This window comes from Ciona intestinalis, chromosome 4 (genome assembly GCF_000224145.3).
Source record: "Ciona intestinalis chromosome 4, KH, whole genome shotgun sequence".
NCBI lineage: Eukaryota > Metazoa > Chordata > Ascidiacea > Phlebobranchia > Cionidae > Ciona > Ciona intestinalis.
The window spans coordinates 4,174,446-4,189,287 of record NC_020169.2 but is presented as its reverse complement, the minus strand read 5'-3'; the positions used below and the strand labels follow the sequence as shown (position 1 = coordinate 4,189,287).

The following is a 14,842-nucleotide window of genomic DNA, read 5'->3' as shown; positions in this document are numbered from 1 at the left end:
CGGTGGACATGAAGTTTCACTTTAGGAACATATACAGCGACGAACGATTACATTGGCGTAAAAAAAAAATTGTGCTCGTTTCGTCACTGCATAATTGATTGCGTTGTACTATTAGAAACTTTCAGCCAATAGAAAATAAAGCGTCTAACATCATATTACTATACTTGGTATTGCATGTCATACTGCGTATACTAACGTCATGATCAATTCTGAGAATACATCGCGATGTTTTATTGCAACTGTGGCATGGTAACTTTTACAGTTTGGTTTAACATAAAATACTGAAAGGCAAATATTTTTTACAGTGAATCAATGAAAATTGTATGCGGCATGACAAGATTTTAGGCAAATAGAACATTGGGTTGAAACGGGTGAATTAAATAAGCAGAAAGGTAATATTTTCTTGAGTCAACTAAGTGCTCTGGGTTTTAAAATAAATTGGCATTATGGTGTAATGGTAAGCATTGGATTAAGGAGAAAATGAAAACATAGTGCTGGAAATTGAAGAAAAGTTCTACATACAGTATGGAACTTGTATAAATAAATACAACAGAAAGACTTCATTGAAACTTAGAAAATATTGAACATATATATGGGTAACAAAACACTTACCAAAAATCCAGATGCAAATATTGCATAAAAAGTTATAAATTCCAAACAAGATGAGATCATGAAATGACATTAACACCTTTTAAACATAACGATATGAAATCCAAAGAACCATAATGTGAAAAAATGATCCTGAAAAGATGATCAAAAATGCCTTTGAGCTTTAAAATAATAACAAAAACAAAACTCTTTAGAAATCCGTAATGTCAAAACCTGAAAATCTAGATGTTTCTGTTTTATATGGGTCAGGTCCTACAGAGGGTCAGGTCCTACAGAGAGGCAACTAGGATTTAGGCCAGAGTAGGCTTATTACCCAAAAAATACATTCAAAAAAAAACTCGGACAAAATTATTTTTTTCATGAAGTCCAAAAAAATATTTGGTGGAAAAAATTTTAAACCTAAAGGACAAGATATCCATTTGTTTTAAAAAAGGATGCTCCTTTTCTTCATTAGCAAGATGAAGCACCAAGTTCTGTCATATCCTGTGCAGGTGGCACAGTTAGATCCGGTATAAGTTGATCTAAATCATCGGTATCAAGTAAATTTGTGTTGTCTTCTTCCACAACTTGGTGACGTTTGGGTGATGTTTCCTTGGTAACCTCGTTACGCTTCCATAACCCCTCACCACCACCACCAGTAATGTACGAGAAACTAATAATAAAAAAGCATTAGTGGCAAATCTATGTTGGATAAAAAAAAACTGAAATGGGGTAAAAACTACTGAATAAGGGTCAAAAAAAGCTTGACTGCTAAATAATTTTATTACTTTGTTATTTAAATGGCATCAAGTTGAAATAAATGTTTTTCTTAGTAGAATTCTATTTGAATAACACTGATGATGCCAATTTAGGCTAAAAATATCTCTCTTACTGTTCACTATTTGAGGATTTTTGTATGTTATGCTTTACTTCCATAAATTAAATAATAAACTCACAATCTTCTGATCCCACTTTGTTGGGGAAGATTATTGTTTTTCTCACTTTGTTGTTTGGATTGTTGGAGCTCAGCATCACCCAACTCTTCCCAGGAATCATCACTAAAAGAAGAAGATATAATATTTGAAGAGGAGCATAAATGTATAATTGAATTTTTAATAAAAAAAACAGACATACACTATAGACTGATTGCAGAAAACCAATATTGAAAATTTGCAATCAAGCAAATATAATGCAGTTATGTTGTTCATGCAACAGCAAAGTTTTATTTTTCTATACCTCAATTGTTTAAAATGTTTGCTAGTGTTATATTTTTTTTGGTAGTTGTAGTATCTCATCCAAGATTAAATTATCTATCTTTGATTTAAACTGTTACATATCCACAAGCAAATTAGTTCAAGATGTAAACTAAATAATTAATTCTAAATATATAGTAGGTTGCGGTAAGATGAAACATTTTTTCATTATCTTTTATCATTCGATACAGTGGTAAAAAAGAATATTCACAGAATTATACAACTGTATCCTTACAAACAACTCTAAGAACATAATTAAGAAATTAAGGGCATTATGTAGTAACAAGATCCATCTTAACCCACAGTACTATAGGTAAACAACCCTAAAATTCACAACAAAATAACAACTTACTATCCGTGTTTCTTTGCCACTCTGTGCCAGCAGTGAGGAAAATGAAAAGAAAACATAATTTAAGTAATTGCAACATGCGTTAGTGTACGTGCTTTGCAACCAAAACTTAACTTAACAAATTATAACAACAACAAAAAATACTTAAACTTAATTCAAAATCGAAATAAAGTGAAATAAAAAAGACAAATATATTGCTATAGTGCAAAGTATTAACACAGAAAATGTACATATTTTGAAAGAAGAATCTTTAACGTGTATATTGCTTAAGTGCAGGAAATTAAGCAAAAAATTTTAAACAAAAAGCAATTTTTAGACTTAAAACATAACAAAAAAACTCGTAATAAAGGGCCATAATATCTAAAAATAAAAACTGAATACCCCTTGAAGTAACGCAGCTCTTCCTCCAGTAGAAAACATCGAGCTTTTAGTTTGTTTCGATCATTTAAAACTTCCTGCAGCTCCTGCAGTGTGTAACGAGGTCTGTTGGGATCACTGAGGTCAATCACCAGTTTGTTCGCCAACAATGGGTCTCCTGGCCACTGTGAATGAAATATACTTTGGTTTGAGATATGAACTTGAACTGGAGCACATTTATTTATTTGGACAAACATTTTAAACAGTTTGCTTTGGGATAATAGGCAAAATTTTGTTTTAAATCCTAGATCTTTTAACAAGAACTTAAATAAATAGAGGGGCCCAAATTCAGTGCGGTTATATTTACAGTTACATTGTTTATATCTTGAAAAATATGGCTGCTACAGGTTAGCACTTCAAATAGTATGTATAGTGTTTTAAACCATGTTTTGAATAACAACTCGGTTATTTTAAGACACCACTAAAACTAAACGAGGCTTATACCTTGTCATCCTGTGTAGAACAAGAGGCTGCTTCGGTTTTTACAGGTTTTGGGTGTGGCGAAGAACTGAGATGTAAGATGTTATAAAACTAATATGTAAACTACTGTATTATAACCAAGTAATAAAATCCACCATACCAAACAACCCACACATCTACTTATGTTGGCAGACAACAGATTGCAATACACAATCTGGTGAAATACAATTCCTATTACTTAATATACAAACAGGTTACCACCGCAGTATACGAAGGGGTTACCACAACTAATATCAAAGTGAAAGTGGTTATTCATAATCAAATATATTTAAAATGCTAGTTGTTCAAAACATGCTACAGATAAAAGCTGCTTTAATAAATGCGTCAAACAAAAATACAGAATAAATTATTTCAAACCTTATCTTCATATCAGTAACAAGTGCAGGTTGTCCTTGCAATCTTGACTCCAATTCACTTTTCTGTTGAATCAGATTCTTTCCTTGTTGTTCAAGAATCGTGATTTTTCTTCGAACTTCAACGTTTAATTTCCCCATCCTGTTTACTTGGAGTTGAAGCTGTGGGTGAATGTTGTTATACTCATAACAACAAGTCTAAAATGAACAATTTTAAGAATGTTCCTGTTAAGATTTTCTGGTGCCATAGTTTAGTGGTTAGATGCCTGCATAGTAAGCATAGGATACCAAGTTCAATGCTTGACAGTTTGACACAATATTCAAATGTGTCATTTAACAAGACACTTAGCAGATGTTGTACCAAAACAGTCTTCACTAAGTGTGTGGGAATCCAAAGTTGTCAGGATATAAAGATTTGAAAAATTTCTCCTTTAAACCATAAAGTATACCAAAAAAAATTTTAAAACTACAAAACAATCGCAGATGCTTCATGATTGTATATCCGGTAAAATGCACTCACTGCTTCAGATTCTGCATTCTTTTCTTCAATAATTCGATTCCTTGCACGGATTTCATCTCGCTGTTTTTGTATTTGTTCCTGTAACTTTGACACAGAAGATCCTTGTTGTTCTGAAGGAATGAAGTTGAGCATGTTTGCATTCTCCTCCTTTAGATAAAAATACAAACATCAGTTATATACACCACAGTGAACTACAGCAACCATAGTTTTTTACTGAGAGGTGAGAGCTGTCAAATTTGATTCATTTTATAAATAGTACAGTAACCTTAATTCTTTCTACGACCATTTATTATATTTTATGTGGGTGAGGTCCTACATTCTACAGCATGATACGTAATTGGACTTGAGATTTAGGCCAAAGTTTGCCTATTAACCCAACATGTTACTGCCTACTGTACTATATATAAATATATGAGTTTTCAGTTATAAACTGGTAAAAAAGGCATTAACTCCTTAGGGACGAGTAATGCAAATATGCATTTTGAAACAGGTGTTCACAAAAATGTTCATCATTTTTTTTATAGTTGGTAAAAGTTCTTACAGTTGGTTTTATTTGAAAGAGGAAGGAATTATCTACCAATATAACGTTTGAAAAAGGCATCATAGCATTTAAAAGTTTTTACCAAACTTGATTTGAAAACCCTAAAGCCTTTTTTAAAAAGATGGTTCATATTCTGTCCAAAATCAAGGTTTTAACGTCATTCTGTCCAATAAAAGCGATTTTATCTGATCTCTATGTTGCTCTGGGGCTTCCCCGTCTAAGTTACCGGTAAAAAATGTGGTTTTGCGTAAAAATAGCTATGTCAGCTGTTTCTACAAGTTTTTTCGGTATTATGAAACAAATTTTACATAAAATATGATTTTGTGTGTATTATCTAATTTCATTTTGCTTCTACACGTTGTTTCTACCTTTAAATTCATAATAAAACGTTTTTGGCAAGTTTTGTTAAGATTTTAGCGAAAATGAACTTTCAAAAAATGACGTCATCAGGTTATAAGTGACGTAATTGATCCCTTTGACATCACCAAATCAAACAATCATTTTAGTTGGGTAGTAAACAAACCAGGAATCAACTTTGCAATAGATTCCTTATGTAATTTTTACCTAAAAACCCTGATTACACGTAAATACAAGATTTCTGATGATATCATTCAAAATTTGATGACGTCATCAAAAAAATCAAAATACAATCTTGTAGCAATTTTTCCAAAGAACAAAAGTCTAATTGGTCATTTTTCGCCAGCACAAACACCTGTGTCGCTAGGGAGCAATATGTGACAGTCGGTCAAAAATGGAAAATTTGTTAAAATATATCTCGTCCCCAAAGGGTTAAAGAGTTTTATACAAAGTTTCTACCTCCATCTTTTCAGTAAGTAGTAAGGTCAACTTTCGGTTATCCTCTTCAAGCGTTGCAACTGTTTCCATGAGACCTCGTGTCTCATCTTTCCAAGCTGCTTCTACTATCTCTATCTCCTAATTACCAAGTTTGTATGAGTTTTTTTTATTAAAAATAAAAAAGGGTAAAAGGCCTTTTTTATAAATGTTGTTTTCATTGCCACATTATTTATTTAACCCAGTATTAATCTGTATGTTGGTTTAAAAAAAGCTTACAAACCCATTTGTGTAAACTGAAAGCAACACTTTAAGAAACATGGCCAATTGATTGACATTTCTCACATATGCTATATATATTTGTGTTTCAGCTTATAAAAGGCTAGAAGTACCACTGTTATTAAAATTAACCACATTTACCAGGCAACTTACTTCTTGCTGCTTTTGGTCCTTTAACCGACTGTCCAGTTGCAACTTCTGCACAGTTGCAGCAAGTTCCGTCATTTTATCGCCACCACCAACATTCTGTGCCGCAAATGTTTCAAGCAACTCTAGAATTCTTATGATCTTTGGCATCACGCCAACAAACACAGCACCTGGGGAATAGTTCAACATAAAAACTCCAATGCTGAACAAATGGTACTTAAGTTATTGCTATCCATAATATTTTTTTATATTGTATTAGTACTAGTAGACATTAAATGTAAAAAATACATTGTAGGCGTACATGTTCTTGGACAAGACACTTAACGACATACCCCTGAAGATGTGTTGCCATATGGCAATCGAAACTTCAGACCATTAAAACCACAAACTAACAATTGCCATGAGAACTTCATTAGACCCTAAGAAACATTTTAAAACAGTGTGGTTTGAATTTATTACAATTATAGATGATACAATACCTCCAAATGCATCAGTAAGTCGTTCAAACTCCTGTCCCACACTTGAAGCAATGTTATAAACATCCACAACATTTAGAAGTTCTGCTGCTTTTTCAAACACTTGAGGATTTTGTTCATTTACCTAATACAAATAAAAAACATCAATAAATGACAAGCATAGTTATAAGCATGGCGTGAATATCATTTTTTTAGTTTTGAATACTATTTTTATTATACCTTCATTCTCCTAATAACCAAATAACTAGGAACACACTAATAACCAACCATTTATTAACTATGGAAAACACACCCAACGAGCCTAATTATCAAGGCTTCTATCAATAGGTATATAAGCACTCACGAATTCTTCAGAAAACGTTGACGAATCGTCATCTGAACTTTCGGTTTGTGCTTCTTCTTTAGACATAACGTAACTTACAACTAAAACACATTAAATATTATACTGACTACAACAACTACACATATAATAAATATACTGTAACATAACCTTACAATTTTAGATGACTTTAGTGTTTATACGAGAATTGTAAAGCATTAATAAATGTTTCAACACTTGAACTTACGAAGCAAAGCATTATACAACTGTAAACAACACAACCGTTATAATCACTAAAGTTGTCTGGTTAAAATATGGTCCCGCATAAAACGTAACAAAGATATATTACTAAAATATTAATATTTTAAAAGTTTTATTTATTTATAAAATAAATTTATACCTATTTTATAGTTCAAAGGTCATTTTTAAACGAATATAGCTACTGCGCAGTTGTACATTCGGCCGCGAAAAATTAAAATATTTAAATTTTCGCAACTTGTTTTAAATCACAAGCTTTGGTTAAAGGGAAACTCCCGAAATAAAGAACATAATGATAAACATTACGTCACAAATCAATCCTTGGTCACGAGAATCGTAGGTTTTTATGACTTTCTCCTACTTTACGTCGTGTTTTACTATACAAACACCAAATTGCACTACACATAGTCACCCATATGCAATTTGTTATAAAACGAACATCAATAACGTTTTTATGCTAAAGGTATTAAACTTCAAAAAAGTAAATTCGAAAAGTAAAATTTAACATACTTTTATTCTGTGCTACAAACTGATGAAGAAATATGTATTTCAAACAGATGACATGTAAACCAAGTGAAACTGATCATAAATTTATTAATTCGAGCAACCAAATGTGGTTGCCAATTACATGGAACAAACAAAAGGAATTTTCTTGTATAATAAAATAGACTTTATTTACATATGAGGCAGTTTTTAAGCCAGGATTTCTTATTAACTCATAAAAAAACAGTGAAAGTGTTTGAGTTAAATATATGCTGTTTGTTAACTTTTAAAATCCATCAAACAATTTTGTAAAATATTAGTGAGTGACCAAACAAAGTGATTGACCCTCTGCCTTTGGTTGCAATCCAGTGGTTCAGAAACACTGGGTTGCATTAATTAATCTTCTCCGAAAATGTATTTTTTAAATATAATGTTAAAAACTGCATCTTCTAATTAATGTATTTCTATATTAATTCCAGGTTCAGTTAAAACATCATCTGCACAAAGTTCTGAATCGTTATGAATTATAGTTTCAACTGTAATACCCCTGTTGTTATTAATTAATGTTTCAAAAGTCATTTCTGGCTCCATTTTCATTTCAGTTTTAACTTTAGATTTAGTTGGCCGACGCAAATTTTGCCGGTATTTGTTTATCCTGCGTTCGATACGTTCCATTTTAACTTGGAAACCGTGATCTTCAGGTAAATAAGTCCCCACTATATCGCGAGCTATTGAAGATGCTGGGATGTTTAAATGCTCACAGCCAGCCTGCTTTGAAGTGAACATTATCACTGACAAAATATCGTGACCGGGCCGGGGTTTATGGTTATGAGGTCGGTTGCCTCTCATAAATACACCGGACCTCTCAGTAACACTAGCGTGACAATAAGTCTTTTTGTTCCTCACTGAGCACCTCCAATGTCTTGTGGCTGAACCCCTTGTAGAATAAATAGCCCCACCATTGTAAGAGTGTCCGAGACTGTCAAAAAGTTTATCACTGCCCCTACTAGAGCCACCTTCGATGACCGTATATTGTATTTCATCAACCTCACTTTCTTCAGGGAGGTCAGTTCCATGTTGTGACCAATATTCCCGCCTTGATTTTAAGAATTCCTCTGGAGTAAGCCTAACTGACTTGGCTCCACGAACCTGTGCGGAGTTTAAAGAGTTTATCGCATTTTCGTTTTCCATTTTTGAAGTTTGCAATGGATAACTATGCGGCATGCTGATTCTTGTAACTGTTGTGTCTATCCTTCTGTTCCTTCTTTGCTTCAGAAGTTTATGCTTTATTGGTTTTAAATCCACAGGTTCTAATGTATAATCACTAACTTCAGGTTCTGAAAGTCCAAGATGTGAAAAAACTTCTGGATCCAAAGTTTTTTGCATCTTCTCCAATTTTCTGATACGTTTTCTTCGTTTAGCCTTTTTAACTTGATTTTCCTTGATTTGTGCAATTACTGCTTGTTTATTCTTTGGTACAGCTTTATGATTATGTTCACAGTGGCCTAACTTGTACATTCCTCTTTTTTCCTTCACACTAGCTTTACACTTAGTCACTTTGGAAGTACATTTCCACTTTACTGTTCCTTTGGCAGAAACCTTTTTAACCTTATAGGAATATCCCTGGTTGTCATGCAGCTTTTCCTTGTGGTAAATGGTTTTTCCAGGAACTGCAACAAACTTTAATTTATGATTCACTCGTTCCATTTTTCGTTCCTTTTTGTTAAAAGTAGGCTCAGCAAAATACTCCTCAAAAGTGTAACCATTATCCGGGTAATATAAAAATGGATCTAACCCATTGAACTCTGAGGTGTCTTCCATTGAATGAAGTGGGGAAAGGTTTGAACTTTTTTCATCCTCAGTTTCAGTTGCTTGAAAATTCTGGTCAAACATGGTAGGTTGAAAAGGTACAGGAAATTCATTCAACTCATTTCGTTCTGTAGTTGGTTGAACCAAGTCATCAGTTTCATTATCCCTATGTGGAGATGAAGTATCTATGCATACCTGGAAAAAAATATTTAGGAATTTAAAATAATATTTATGACCTAACACTTGTAGTTGTTATATGTTTTTTTCAAGTTTTTTTTTTTTTTGTGACAACTAAGCACTTTTAAAGCAGCAACATAGATACTGTTATATTTGATAATTGCATCACATACACTATACAAGGACAAATTACCTCCAATTTTTCGGAAAGCATTAATGCCAACCTTTGGTTATCCTCCTGTACAAGCTCCAATGATTCTTTCCAGTCATTTATATCTTCCTTCCAAGCAGCTTTGATTGCATCCAGTTCCTAAACAAGTCTGTAATTATTTCACTGAGAAAATGCTATAAGGTCACAACTTAAGAGGGGCAGCCATTTAAATCTTTTAAACTATACCAAAAAATCTAGTACAGTATATTTGCATTTAGCTACAGGGATCGGCAATTGTAATTTAATTAGTAAAATACCCAACATTTTTTTTGACTTTCTAGTAATATTTTCAAGATATTGATTAGGATATATGAATATAATTATGTATATAATATTTTAAGTGCAATTTCAGATTTAAGAGGGAAGTGCCTAACCCATAAAGTAAAGTTATAATTGAACCATAATTATTCTGTCACTCTTATTTAAAGTTTACAGATTATAAGTAAAAAGCTTATTAGAGCAACCAAAATTTGTTATATCTATTATCTACCTCTTCATGCTTCTCTTCACTCAACTTCATTTCAAGTTGAAGTTTTTTAACCGAAGGATTTTGAAATGTTGTGTTTGAAGTGCTGGACTGTTGATTTTTTACAAGGGAGTCCAGTATTTCAAACATTTTTACAAGTTTAGATGCCATCCCTTGAAGTGTACCTGGAATGTAAATAAGCTTTGTTGGTATGAAAAAAAAAATTTCCTCATGGTTTGAGCCTTGAACCCAGTACATGCCAGTTTAAACACAATAGACACACACTAGTTGCACATGAAAAAAGAAAATTTAGAATTTAAACTACATTAGCGCTCTGGCTATTTGGGTGATGGCCAAATCTGACTTTAAATTCTAGGTCCTCTAACCAGAGGTCTAGGACTCTCGCGTAAAGATAAGAATTCTCCACAAATCCCAGTACACTGTACCTACTATAGAAAAAGTACCAACACACACCTATGGTTGTCATTAGGCAAGATATTTTATCCCATATGTTATCATAACATTGCCAAATTTGAGAAATTTCATCATAATACTGTTGTGTCGTTGCCATATTCTGCACAGTACCCAACATATATAGTTTTCCCACTCTGCTCCCATAATAATATACCTTCTACTGATGGCTGGAGAACTTCTAGATCTTTCCATACTGACATGGCCATACTCTCCACATTTTCACAGGTAAGTGAAGACACTGGGATTGAAAATACATCTTCTGTGTTCTGAATTAACAAAGGTAGTGGTTATGGATCTTTGGTTTGAAGATTGCAAGTGCCTCTTACTATCAAAACATAAGAAACTAAAAGCAATTACAATTTTTAGACACATAATTAACATCAGAAGTCTTTATGAAGAACATTTTGCAGTATACTAGTATACTGTAACTACTATTGTATAAACACAACTAAAATCGCCCTCAGCACACTAAAACACAAATTTATTTAAATATTTCATAAATGCAATAAACAACGAATGCATCAATACAAGTCAAAGTAAGATTGTTTTATCACAGTTATACCTTTAACGTATCCACATTCGTTTCGACCGTGCATTCTTCTCCCATAGTAGGATCGTCAGCCATTTTTTTAAATAAGTCTTAATCCGTACTTTTGTTGTAGCATATATTAAAAACCAAGACCGCAATCAAAGCGGAATAACTACATAACATGTAATTTGTTTTGTGTATACTTTTCTACAATTTCGACAACCTAAACTTCTGAAAATATTTTTTTTAACTTTGGTTTATATACTGAACTCTTTGCTTCCCTCTTGTGCTAAGATCTTGATTAAAATTATTATACATTTTTAAGTGGACCACTTAACAATATTGAAATAGTTGCTACCGGAATGGCAGATTCCGTGTATAAATACTGCGGTTGCAACCTATTATAAGACATTTTCGGTAATTATATAGTTAAATTTATAAAATCTTCTCCTGCTCAACCATATTTTTGATTAAGCTTGTCATGCTACACACATCCAGTCACCAAACGTTTTTGCTGAGGTAATATTAGACTTGATTCTGGTATACTGTTCACTTACTAAAACGCTCGTTTGGCTTTTATCTTACCAAAAGAATCACACTGATTTGTACAAAGAAATTTCCATCTTGATAACGCTAAACAATCACAGCATAACAAAAACACAAAGAATTCAAAGAACGAACACAATAAAAAAAAACAAATGCAATATAAATATCACTATTGTTGGATAATATTTTAGTATATTCTTTTGTTTTAAGGGGGACCACCAAGTCTTCAGATTAATGCTGGTCACCTACAATCCTAATATTGTAAAGTCCATTCTGTTCAATTCTCCGAAACTGTGACTGATATTGCCCTACCTCTATTTTTCTTGTCTGCATATCTCTTTCTTCTGCCCTTGTCCTAATGTTTTCCAATGATTTCTGCCTGTCTTGATATGTTTGCTGTTGCCTTGCATACATTTCTCCATCAGCTTTTTTCCTCAATCTTAAAAGTGCAATTTCATGCTCATGTTTCTGCAGGTCAATCTCATGCATTACATCTATTGCCTCACATTTCATCTTCAGTGTCTTAATCTCTGCTTCATATTTCTGTCGCTCTAACTCAAGGGTTGCAATTTCTTTTTCTCTTTTTGCCATTAAAAGTTCTTCCTGCTTTCTATTATAGGCCTGTAAATACTTAGTCAAAGTGACTTTAAAAGCAAACTAAACCATAAATATAAAATACACTATTCAAGCAAGTGTGTGAACCCTATGCCAGAGTGACCTATATTATGGAGTTTTGTTAAGTGAGAAGGCGACTGGCTTTAAATGGTAAATATTTTCCCTTTCAAGAAACAACAAATGTACACTACACTAAGGCACAGGACTGTACACGTAGCTTAGGTAAAACTGCTGATATTTTAACTTTATACCTTGTCATAATCTTCCATCTTCCAGATATTTGTGTGCAAACCTTCCTCTGATTCATATTCACTCCACTGCTGCTGCAATAAGACAACAATTTACCTATGTACAGAAATGGTATACCATGATACAGTGGTTAGTTGATCTGTCTCTAGCCCAAAGGTTATGGGTTCGAACCCCGATGCTGACATTGATAGCGTGTGTGCCTTCGGCCAGACACATATTGCCAATTGCTTCAACACAATGGTTACTTATAGTGATGGGGTGGCTAAATTGTTAGTCATACATAGAAAATATTTTAAAAAATGCAAAAAATAGTCATCCACAAAATTACAGATGGGCGCAAGGTGTATAAAACAGAACACCCGCGCTATCTCGACTGTCATTGCTCCGCTACACGAGGATAAAAAAGTTACATTAATTCAGTTAAAAGATTGGCAACCTGTACACTTGTAGATTCTGAAATTTCAATTTCTTCCTGGTTTGATTCAACTGCTGAATTTTGAGCAGAAGTTGCTTTCTCTTCTTGCACAGATTCTAAAGATGTCAAACTTTGCTCTTGTTGTGAATCTGTGGTGTCATCAGCTTTTTCTGTAGATTCTAATAAACCATTTACACTTGTTAAAATTGCTTCTGAAACACAAACTTCTTTAAAACCTTTTTCTTTTTTTAGTTGACTCTTCTCTTTTACAGATTCAAAATTATTCACATCTGGTACTTCATGTATCTTTAATGGATGTAAATCATCTTCATCAATAAGCTTAGGAGGTCCCAGAGATTCTTCAAGATGAACAGTGGACACAGGCACTGAAACAGGTACAAAGGTTGATGTAACAGAAGAGGCAGTTTGTGGTAATACTTGTTCACACATTGATTGAGCAGTTGTGTTACATTCTGATCCCTCATCATAATTTTTCATCTTCCGTGCTGCCATATTTCGCCATTTACGTTTCAGGTTTTCCACACTGCGTGCTTTGCCTGTTGTTGCATAATTAAACAGTTTGGTAATTAGCTGCCAATTGTTTAGTTTTAAGGCAGCAGTGATGCTATCATTACGCTTTATTGCAAGCACATCCTTGAATTGACGATAAGGGCAATTTATGATCCGATACAATGTATCTTCTTCGGCCCTTGTAAAGTTTTCACGTCGTGCTCGTCGATTGGTGCTGGACTGCATGTTTAAGGTGCTGTTTTCAGTATATAGCATTCTTGCTGGGGTATTTGACTGTATGTTTGGACGTCCGAATGGCATGCTTTGGGTATTTGATGACATGCCTGTAATGTTGGTCTGAAAGTTTGAGATAAATGGCAAGCTTTGGGTGTTGGATTCTGTGGATTGCATGCTTGGAGTATACGGTTGCATATTTGGGACACCAAGATGATTTTTTAGATAGTTTGGTGACATGCTTTGAATACTGAATGGCAAGCCTGTGGTGTTGAATGGGGTGTTTGATTGCATGCTTTGAGTTTTTGATTTCATTATTGGAGTAATGGGTTGTTTGTTCAGGGTGTTTAATGGCATGCTTGTTGTGTTAGATTGCATGTTTGGGGCACTAAAACAAAACTGAATATATATAGCTAAAGTAAATAAGAACTAGAAAAAATGTAAAACCTGTACTTAAAAAATATCTTTATAAGTAAAATTCTTCACAAGCACCGAGATAATAATAGATCAAACCGTGTTTAGATACCATATGCTTTGATACTGCAGGTGTTACACTGTTACAGGACTGTGGTAAAACGGCAAACTTCCAGCGTAGCGTAGATTATCACTTTTTAAACACAATTTTTTATAAGGAATCGTATTTTCTCCGAAACTCTACACAGTTAACCAATTCGACTTATAACTGCTACACTCGTAACTCCCCAGCGAAACACAGGGAGCATGCAGAGTAGTTGTACAGGGTATTCACCTACTAAGAAAAAACGGAAAACCAAACTTTTGAACAAAGATGTTGCCGCGGAGTTTGTTTAAATGTAGAAGAATTCTAAACGATGGAAGACGCTTTTTGTCCCATACTCCAAAAAGACAAGATGCAAACCCTGTTCTGGAATACTTCCACAGTAAAATAAAAGCAACTGGTCCGATTTCGGTAGCCGAGTTTATGAAGGAAACTTTGACTAACCCACAATCCGTGAGTTTAGATTCGTTTATAGTCTATCTGAATCCTTAAACTTTGTGAAAGCATGTGTAATTTATTTTTAGTAATTGTATACACTTATTGCAATTACAATACTGGTGTTTTCATAAATTCTTCCCCAAAAAATAGTAATTACATATATGGTAACTCATAAGCGGTACAAGGTATATGAAATAGAATATTTGTTATTGGCAATTTTTATATTCCACTTCTAAGATAAATTAGTTACTTTATTTTTTCACTCTAGGCCTAACGGGCATAACAATCAGGATTGATATGTGGAATTGTATTTACAGGGGTATTACATGAATAGAGATATGCTTGGAAATGATGGTGATTTTGTGACGTCACCAGAACTTACCAAATATTTGGAGAG

General features: G+C 33.4%; 4 protein-coding genes across 9 annotated transcripts in view; 1 reads left to right on the top strand and 3 right to left on the bottom strand.

The window, feature by feature from the left end:
* Positions 1-210: 210 nt before the first annotated feature.
* On the bottom strand, positions 211-6,771 carry LOC100178577 (RILP-like protein 1). 4 transcript variants are annotated; one of them, XM_026834012.1, is made up of 11 exons: positions 6,539-6,771; positions 6,199-6,319; positions 5,726-5,889; positions 5,318-5,434; positions 3,961-4,107; positions 3,445-3,638; positions 3,052-3,115; positions 2,572-2,732; positions 2,194-2,214; positions 1,545-1,646; positions 211-1,261 (listed from the first exon to the last, which is right to left on the bottom strand). In XM_026834012.1, exons 1-11 carry the CDS (start codon positions 6,602-6,604, stop codon positions 1,060-1,062), a joined length of 1,359 nt encoding a protein of 452 aa, XP_026689813.1. In that variant the 5' UTR covers positions 6,605-6,771; the 3' UTR covers positions 211-1,059. The 4 variants fall into 4 exon arrangements, with proteins under 4 accessions (XP_026689813.1, XP_009858350.1, XP_026689814.1 ...); XM_009860048.3 differs by having other exon boundaries at positions 3,445-3,602; XM_026834013.1 differs by lacking the exon at positions 2,194-2,214.
* Positions 6,772-7,346: 575 nt separating this feature from the next.
* Positions 7,347-11,161, bottom strand: LOC100181043. The gene is made up of 5 exons (XM_002123018.5): positions 10,955-11,161; positions 10,547-10,658; positions 9,943-10,103; positions 9,435-9,551; positions 7,347-9,259 (listed from the first exon to the last, which is right to left on the bottom strand). Exons 1-5 carry the CDS (start codon positions 11,015-11,017, stop codon positions 7,709-7,711), a joined length of 2,004 nt encoding a protein of 667 aa, XP_002123054.1. The 5' UTR covers positions 11,018-11,161; the 3' UTR covers positions 7,347-7,708.
* A 362-nt stretch (positions 11,162-11,523) lies between these two features.
* LOC100187336 lies at positions 11,524-14,128 on the bottom strand. Of its 3 annotated transcripts, XM_026834011.1 has the most exons (4): positions 12,983-14,128; positions 12,768-12,925; positions 12,334-12,405; positions 11,524-12,088 (listed from the first exon to the last, which is right to left on the bottom strand). In XM_026834011.1, exons 1-4 carry the CDS (start codon positions 13,866-13,868, stop codon positions 11,699-11,701), a joined length of 1,506 nt encoding a protein of 501 aa, XP_026689812.1. In that variant the 5' UTR covers positions 13,869-14,128; the 3' UTR covers positions 11,524-11,698. The 3 variants fall into 3 exon arrangements, with proteins under 3 accessions (XP_026689812.1, XP_009858349.1, XP_018667310.1); XM_009860047.3 differs by having other exon boundaries at positions 12,768-14,128; XM_018811765.2 differs by having other exon boundaries at positions 12,334-12,402; positions 12,768-14,128.
* Positions 14,129-14,219: 91 nt separating this feature from the next.
* LOC100183392 (protein arginine methyltransferase NDUFAF7, mitochondrial) overlaps positions 14,220-14,842 on the top strand; it is a 3,731-nt gene continuing 3,108 nt past the window's right edge. Inside the window, exon 1 of the mRNA XM_026834015.1 lies at positions 14,220-14,277. The gene's annotated coding sequence lies outside the window, so the exon portion shown is untranslated. The remainder of the gene's footprint in view (positions 14,278-14,842) is intronic.